The 9313-nt window shown below is 43.4% G+C and overlaps 1 protein-coding gene across 1 annotated transcript in view; it reads left to right on the plus strand.

The window, feature by feature from the left end:
* The window catches only part of agpat1 (1-acylglycerol-3-phosphate O-acyltransferase 1), a 103303-nt gene extending 99454 nt beyond the window's left edge, over positions 1-3849 (plus strand). The window contains exon 7 of the mRNA XM_062973658.1: positions 1603-3849. Within this exon, the coding sequence (XP_062829728.1) occupies positions 1603-1745 (143 nt within the window). The 3' untranslated portion in view covers positions 1746-3849. The remainder of the gene's footprint in view (positions 1-1602) is intronic.
* The last annotated feature ends 5464 nt before the right edge of the window (positions 3850-9313 follow it).

Raw genomic sequence — 9313 nt, forward strand, 5'->3', positions numbered from 1 at the left:
TTAATGTATTCATGTTTAGACTTGTGGTGAGGCATTGAATGTCTGCCTCTATGTTTTTTGTTTGTTGAAATCCACCCTGAGTCCCCTCGGGGAGATAGGTTGGAATACAAATATGTTGTTGTTATTGTTGTTACAGTAGAGTCTCACTTATCCAACATAAATGGGCCAGCAGAATGTTGGATAAGCGAAAATGTTGGATAATAAGGAAGGATTAAGGAAAAGCCTATTAAACATCAAATTAAGTTATGATTTTACAAATTAAGCACCAGAACACCATGTTTTACAACAAATCGACAGAAAAAGGAATTCAATACATGGGAACGTTATGTAGTAATTACTGTATTTACAAATTTAACACCAAAACATCGCAATGTATTGAAAACATTGACTACAAAAACACTGACTAGTAAAAGGCAGATTGTGTTGGATGATCCAGAACATTGGATAAGCGAAGGTTGGGTAAGCGAGACTCTACTGTATATACATCATGAGATATCTTGAGTTGAGACTGAAATACGGAACACTTCAGGTCCCAAGAATTTCAAACATTAGATTTGTTTTATAAAGATCAATTAGACAGAACATATTGTAAAGAACAAAAATAACTTTCTGGCCTTGCATCGCACATTTTAGTGCAAATTGTAAGACACAAATAGTGTTCAATTCAGCAAGTGTTGCAGAATGTCATGCCACAGTCCACTTTAAAAAGGGTCATTTATTTATTTATTTATTTATTTATTTCCATCATTTCTATGCCACCCTTCTCACCCGAAGGGACTCAGGGCGGCTCACAATCTGGCAAATTCAATGCCAGTATACAGTACAAAAATAAAACATAACAATTAAAACAATCAATTTAAAATAATCCAATAAATACATTTAAAACAGTACAATAAAAATACTTAATCCATTCGTCCACATAAACCTTGCACGTAAACCTTATGACATGCAGCTATTAATAAAATGCTGTAGTATATAAAAAGCCACATGTTAAATTCATATACAGTAGAGTCTCACTTAACCAACACTCGCTTATCCAACGTTCTGGATTATCCAACGCATTTTTGTAGTCATTGTTTTCAATACATCGTGATATTTTGGTGCTAAATTCGTAAATACAGTAATTACTACGTAACATTACTGCGTATTGAACTACTTTTTCTGCCAAATTTGTTGTATAACATGATGTTTTGGTGTTTAATTTGTAAAATCATAACCTAATTTGATGTTTAATAGGCTTTTTCTTAATCTCTCCTTATTATCCAACATATTCGCTTATCCAACGTTCTGCCGGCCCGTTTATGTTGGATAAGTGAGACTCTACTGTAATACAGAGTGGCTTATTTGGATGATTTTAAAGTGATTTCACTGTGAATTTTAGCTGCCATGGATGTCATGTGAATTTCAAAGGTTAGCATGACATATTTTGTGCTTTTTTGTTGACTTAATAAAATTGTCACTGCAAGATGGATTTTGGATTTTGATTGATGGTCAGTGTGGCTGCTCCTGCAAAATGTTGATGGTTATGTCTCTCTTCTTTCTCTCTTCTACCTCCATCTCCATGGGTCTTTCCACAACCACCACTCCCATTTCATGGCCTAGGGCGCTGCACGGTCGAGATCTTGCCTCCCATGCCCACGAAGGGGCTCAGTGCCGACGACGTGCCGGCCCTGACGGAGCGGGTGCGCCAGGCCATGCTTGTTGCCTTCGACGGGCTCTCGGTGGAGCTGGGTGCCCCCCAGTGACCCCTTCCTCCTACTTCTTTCCCCAACTTCCAGCCCTAGAGTGCTACGGGGTGGGACTGGGAGCAGCGCACGCCCACAGGCGGCCATGGAGACGGGGCCAGGATGGAAGAGGGTGCAGCACCTACCCCAGCAGCAAAGCCAGGACCAGGAGCGATGGATTAGCCAGCATGAGGGGAGCAGCCACACTATGATCAAGCATGGAGAAGATGATGATGATGGTGGTGATGATGATTGGGGTGGAGCTTTACATGGTCACACAAATACACGAGGAGCCACGTGAGCGGAGTTGATCCCAGCCACGCCCGTTGCCATCTTGAGTTTTGTGCCAGAACTCTGGCCTCTTCTCCCCTCCTGGTCCTCCTCCTCCTTTCTCCTGTGTAGGTGGTATGGTCCTTCCCAGCCTCCTCCTTGCTGCCGCTGCTTCCTTCTCTTCCCTCCTACGCCCCGTTTTGTTGGTGTGAACTGCTCCATTTTGAGCTTCTTGGACTCAACCACTCCACTCCCCGTCTGGGGGAGGAGGACAGGACGGAGCTGCTCAGTAGGCACTGTACAAAAACCGAAGCACTCCTTGAATCTTGAAGAAGGAGCTGTGGACTGGACTAACCCTGGCCTGCGGAGGAGCGGGGAGAAGAGACGGGCTCCGGAGGAAGGACTGCGGACGTCAGTGTTAAAGCCACTGTGAATTTTGCAATGTGAAACAGATCGGCGACACAAAGAAAGTGTGCCGTTGAGTGATCCCACTCAGTGAGGGAACCAGATATGGAACAAATTACTCCAGCAGCCTTAGAGGAGGAGTAGGAGGACAACTTGGACTGAACCACCTGAATCTCTAAATATGGGGTGGTTCTGGTGAGATATCTCCAAAGGCTTGCTGAGAAGGACAGAAGACTTTCAATAAAATCATGGATAGAGCCCCCTCTGCAAAAAGGGGCTTGATGGGTGAAGGATAAATGTGGGTTCTCTTTTGGCACCTGCATAGACAGGGAAGGAACAATGTTTTATGCGGGTGAGAGATCATGCTGACTGCCCCACCAAGATCTTGCCTGGGGCCTTTTTGGGGGGTAGGGAGGAAATGGAAACAATGGTTCCTGGGAGGGAGGGCAAACAAATTGATGCCGATCTTGCCTCTTGAGGAAACTTCACTCCATCTTGTCATTTCAATGTTGGTGAAGAGCCTTCAACCCCAAAGGAGCAGGCAAGGGTGCACCTATCCAACGGCCAATGTTGATCAATGTAGCAACCTCTCTCCTTTGTATAACGGAAGTTGGCAGAAGGAGAGGGGGTGGAAATTTCTACTCCCCTTCCTCCATTTTTGGCCTAGGGGGTGCATGTGTCCTCCCCTTTTTTGGTAGAGAACGGAGAGGCAGAAAAGTCAGGAAGGGTTTGGATGATGCAAGGACATCTTCTAGATCCTTGCCCTTAGGATGTGGTGGACTAGAACCCACGTAATATGGGAGTTCTAGTCCACCATATCTGGAAGTCACCAGGTTGAGAACAGCATTGGCCAGGGCAAGAAATGTTTTAGTTAGACAAGGCAGAAGTCACCAGACCACATTTCTTGGTGGGGTTACCTAATGGGCAGGGATTGGTGATCCTACGCCAAGGGAACCAGCGGAATAGAGATCACAGCAGTGGGAGTGGCTAGATTTCCCACAAGCAAGAGCTGAAGTCAACCAGCTGCTGCTTCTGAGGGTAGGAGTGAAAAATCAAGGTTCTGCTCATAGCATTAGGAGGAAGATATCTGTCTTGTGGGGCAGGAGAAGGGACAGCTAATTGTGGGGAAATGTGAATGCTCAGAAAGCAGTTTGGGAGAGGGACTGTCCTTCGGAGCAGCTAAAGACCTATGGTTTTGCCAAATATTACCTGTTCCAGGTGAGTGAAGAACTCCCTCTCCTGCTCTTCTGTCTTCATGAGAGTTTTGTCCTTGCTATTTCTATCCTCAGTCTGGTTGGAGACCCAGTAGTCTCCCCTTCCCAACACTCTTCCTTGGGGGGAGGGAGAGGGGAGAGTGTTGGTGGGGGGGAGGAATGAGGACCGAAGGGGGGGCATCACCAAGTCCGTGTTCCTACAACCTTCCTGCTTTTAATAAAGGCCCTCAAACATTTCCCCCCTCCATTGCACTTGAGTCTTACTCTACCTCTTTTTTGCAGAAAAGCCCTGTGTCAGTGTGGTGTCAGCTTATCATTTCCTCTCTCTTTAGCACCTGTTTGCAAGGTGGGTTGGGGGGGGCGTTTGGGAAATGGTGCAAGCGTGAGGCAGACGTCCATTTCAGCACTTGTGGTTTTACAGTTACTAGAGTTAATGCTTTTCTCTAAAAAGTAAAAATCAGCTTGGTGGGGTGTGGAGAAGACAGAGCGTGGAAAAGTTAGGTTTTGGGGACAACAGACTGAAAAGGTGCATCTGCACTGTAGAATTAATGTTTTTAACTATGACTCAATGCAGTGGGATCCTGGGAGTTGTAATTTGATGAAGCACTATTTGACAGAGAAGGCTAAATTTGGGGTTGTTATGTGTTTTCCGGGCAGTATGGCCATGTTCCAGAAGTATTATCTCCTGACGTTTCGCCCACATCTATGGCAGGCATCTTCAGAGGTTGTGAGGTATATGGAGAAACTCAGAAAGGAATGTTTATACAGTAGAGTCTCACTTATCCAACATAAATGGGCCGGCAGAATGTTGGATAAGCGAATATGTTGGATAATAAGGAGGCATTAAGGAAAAGCCTATTAAACATCAAATTAGGTTATGATTTTACAAATTAAGCAACAAAACATCATGTTATACAAAAAATTTGACAGAAAAAGTAGGTCAATCCGCAGTAATGCTATGTAGTAATTACTGTATTTACGAATTTAGCACCAAAATATCATGATGTATTGAAAACATTGACTACAAAAATGCTTTGGATAATCCAGAACGTTGGATAAGCGAATGTTGGATAAGTGAGACTCTACTGTATATGGAGAAACTAAGACAGGAATGTTTGGGTTGTTGTATGTCTTTTGGGCTGTGTGGCCATGTTCCAGAAGTATTCTCTCCTGACGTTTCACCCACATCTATGGCAGGCATTCTCAGAGGTTATGAGGTATGGAATGTTTATATATATGTGGAAGATTCTTGGAGGGGTAAGGAACTCTTGTCTGTTGGAGGCCAGTTACAGATATATAAACCTTCCTTGCTTAGTTTCTCCATATACCTCACAACCTCTGAGGATGCCTGCCATAGATGTGGGCAAAACGTCAGGAGAGAATACTTCTGGAACATGGCCATACTGCCCGGAAAACACACAACAGCCCTTTGATCCCCGCCATGAAAGCCTTTGACAACACAAGGCTAAATTTATTTATTTATTTATTTATTTATTTGCAGTATTTATATTCTGCCATTGTCACCCTGAAGGGGACTCAGGATGGATCACAATGCACATATACACGGCAAACATTCAGTGCCATTTTTAGACATACAAAACATACAGAACAGTTAGAGATAATTCAGCATTTTCCAACGGTTATGCTTGATTCTGGCCACAGGGGGAGCTGTCGCTTCATCCACTATGACACCAAGTCCTTTTGGATCATAGTATTTCCTCCTTGCTCTTTGAACGCCAGGATTTTTATGGTGTTGTAAATTAAATTAATCTTCCCGCATCAGTGGTTCCTAATTTCTCTACTCACAGCTGCAACTGTTTTCGAACTGCTTAGGTGGACAGTAAGCTAGGCTATTGACAGTCAGGTGCTCAATCCGACTCGGGCTTCGTACTTGCCACCATTCGGTCGGCAGTGATCTATTGCTGCTGGTGATTAACCAGTTGTGCTACAGCCCGGCCCTTAGAATCTATAAAGACTGTAAAACTACAACTCACAGGATACCATAGCATTGAATCAGTTAAACTGGTGTTAGAGTGCATTAATTCTACACTATAGATGTACACTTAGAATCCCTTAGCCATCATGGGTATGTTGGTATGTTGGCTGAAAGATTCTGAGTTCTTAACAATAATGAAGTAATACCCCATATTTGGGTTTATCATTGTAATTTCCCAGGAAGCAACAGCAGCACTATGGCTGGTGGACTTTAATTCCCATCACACCAGTGAGTGGTGGTATCTTCTGAGCCTATTGGGAGTTGAGGACCAGCACATGAGCCACGAGTTACTTGCTTGTGGATTAATGTAAGGAACAGTATTGGAAACCTTTGACACTTTACTCCCCCACAATATTTGGGATGACAAGTCTCACAGATCCTTATAATAAGCCATAGTGGCTCAGGAAGATGGAAGTTATATGCCCAAATACCTGAAAGATCAACTACTCAGATAAAGCATCTTGGCTAAGCACCTTCAAAGTCACCAGGTGTGACAAAAGCCAGTTATGATTTCCCAAATAGTGGCTGTTATGATATAATTTGGCCCTCTGGTATCAGTGGTATCAACCTCCAAACTCTATGGAAAAGGCCCACCACTTCATTAGAGGTTAAACAACAACTCTCATCATACTTCCCTACTACTGATGGGATCTGCTGTACAACAAACTTTGGAGGATTGCAATTTTCCAAGCCCTATGTGATAATCTAGATGCAAATGCCCATACTGACCTGAAGTTCACCAGGTGGCCTTGGGCCAGTTGCCATCTTTATGGCTAACCAACCTACAAGGATTGCTGCAAGGATAATTCTGGACAGAAGAGGAGCAATATTACCGTGTTTCCCCGAAAATAAGACAGTGTCTTATATTAATTTTTGCTCCCAAAGATGTGCTAGGTCTTATTTTCAGGGGATGTCTTATTTTTCCATGAAGAAGAATTCACATTTATTGTTGAACAAAATAATAAACATTTATTATATATTGTATAGTAGTTGTCATCACAAACTAGCATAACCAGATAAACTATGAATCCTATCAAGAATTTCTTGTTACTACCGTTATTTCCATGTACAACTGGTGGTATGTACATTTACCAATCCTGCATGCTCTGGTGTTCTGTTTGGCAGGCGCTGGGCATGCTTCCAAACAAAAACTTTGCTAGGTCTTACTTTCGGGGGAGGCCTTATATTTAGCAATTCAGCAAAACTTCTACTAGGTCTTATTTTTCGAGGATGTCTTATTTTAGGGGAAACGGTATAATACAACCATGTGTACCATCCCTGAGGGACCTGAAAGCAAAGGTGAGACACATGTAATAAATACCTTTGAAGGAGCAAATCCTACCTTAACCTTTTGTTCCTATGTAATAATTCTCAATGTTCTAAAAGCCAGATCCTGTGAGCCCTTAGGGAGCTGGATATATTTTGCCTGGAGAAGAGAGGATTAAGAAATGACAATATAGCTGTGTGTAGATACTTGAAAGGATGTCATGTCGAGACTAGAAGTTGTCTATCTCCGCTCTAATCACAACAGTACACCCAAGCACCAGCCACTCTGTTGAAGTAGGCATTTTGGAAGAGACCTCGTGGGCCATCCAGTCCAACCCCCTTCCAAGAAGCAGGAAAATCACATTCAAAGCACCCCCGAGAAGATGGCCATCCACCTTCTGTTTAAAAGCCGCTGAAGAAGGAGCCTCCACCACACTCTGGGGTAGAGAGTTCCACTGCTGAACAGCTCGCACGGTTAGGATGTTCTATCTCATGTTCAGGTGGAATCTGCTTTCCTGTAGTTTGAAGCCATAGTTCCACATCCTAGTCTCCAGGGCAGCAGAAAACAAGCTTGTTCCCTCCTCCCTATGACTTCCCCTCACATATTTATACATGCTATTATCGTGTCTCCTTTCAGCCTTCTCTTCTGCAGGCTAAACATACCCAGCTCTTCAAGCCACTCCTCATAGGGCTTGTCCTCCAGACTCTTGATCATTTGAGTCGCCCTCCTCTGGACACATTCCAGCTTGTCAACATCTCCCTTCAATTGCAGTGCCCAGAATTGGACATAGTGGGATTCCAGGTGTGGTCTGACCAAGGCAGAATAGAGGGCTAGCATGACTTCCCTGGATCCAGACACTATTTATGCAAGCCAAAATCCCATTGGCTTTTTTAGCTGCTGCATCACATTGTTGCCCAGGGCGAACCAGCTGGTTTCCATGAGTGAATGGGAATTCAAATCCTGGACTCCAGAGTCCTAGTCCAGCACTCAAACAACTACAGACTGGACTATGACTTCCAGAATACATGCTGGTTGAGAAAGTCTGGGTTTTATCATCCCGAACAGTTATGTTCCCAAGCTATGGTTCGCACTCAGTAATTTACCCACAGGGCTGGAGGCTGCTGTTGCCATTCCTTTCATAGCCTTGTCTCAGCTGGAATCACCAAGAGTAGCCTGAGGATTTAGATTAAGCAACATGACCCCTAGCTTTGGTGTCTACAATGTCTACTAAGGCAAAGGCCAAACGCAATGGACGTTGGGACAAGAAAGCAAGTGAAATAGACCAGAGCAATTCAGGAAAACGCAAAGGAACTCTATTTTGAAGTGTGAGCTAACAGATTTGTGAATCCCAAGGGAGACATGCTGCCAAATATGCTAGGTTCCTTGGTGCATGAGCCTCCTCCATTTAGCCAGGATAGTGTATTTCCAGGAAAGAATTACAAATACAGTAGAGTCTCACTTATCCAACGTTTGGATTATCCGACGCATTTTTGCAGTCAATGTTTTCAATACATCATGATATTTTGGTGCTAAATTCGTAAATACAGTAATTACTACATAGCATTACTGCGTATTGAACTACTTTTTCTGTCAAATTTGATGTATAACATGTTTTGGTGCTTAATTTGTAAAATCATAACCTAATTTGATGTTTAATAGGCTTTTCCTTAACCCCTCCTTATTAACCAACATATTCGCTTATCCAACGTTCTGCTGGCCCGTTTATGTTGGATAGGTGAGACTCTACTGTACCATCATTCCTTGCTTGTCCAAAGATCAGAAGGAGGTTTTCCAGTTTATGTGGATAAAATTGTGTGGAGGGTTGCTTCCGTTTGCCAGCCAAAGCTCCATTTTTCCCATCTCTTAAGGATAACTTTTCCAAGCACTGAACATACTCAAAGAAACATGAACATATCTTTATTAGATCAACTATGCAACAGACATGTTTCAGTTGAATCCAAATTACCTCTTTCCCCAAACCAATGACCAATGGAAGGTACTGTGCAGTAATTTCAAAATGTCAAAGGAAATTCCGTTGCTTTGAGTTTTCCGGGCTGTATGGCCATATTCCAGAAGCATTCTCTCCTGATGTTCCACCCACATCTATGGCAGGCATCTTCAGAGGTTGTGAGGTCTGTTGGGAACTAGGCAAGTGGTGTTTATATATCTGTGGAATAATGTCCAGGGTGGGAGAAAGAACTCTTGTCTGTTGGAGGCAGGTGTGAATGTTTAATGGGCCTGTGGCTTTAAGGCCTAGCTTCTTCCTGTCTGGGAAAATCTTTTGTTGGGAGGTGCTAGCTATCCCCGATTGTCTCATGCCTGCCATAGATGTGGGAGAAACGTCAAGAGAGAATGCTTCTGGAACATGGCCATACAGCCCGAAAAACTCAAAGCAACCCAGTGATTCTGGCCATGAAAGCCTTTGACAATAGAGGAA

The sequence above is a fragment of the Anolis carolinensis genome, chromosome 2, assembly GCF_035594765.1.
Source record: "Anolis carolinensis isolate JA03-04 chromosome 2, rAnoCar3.1.pri, whole genome shotgun sequence".
Taxonomy (NCBI): domain Eukaryota; kingdom Metazoa; phylum Chordata; class Lepidosauria; order Squamata; family Dactyloidae; genus Anolis; species Anolis carolinensis.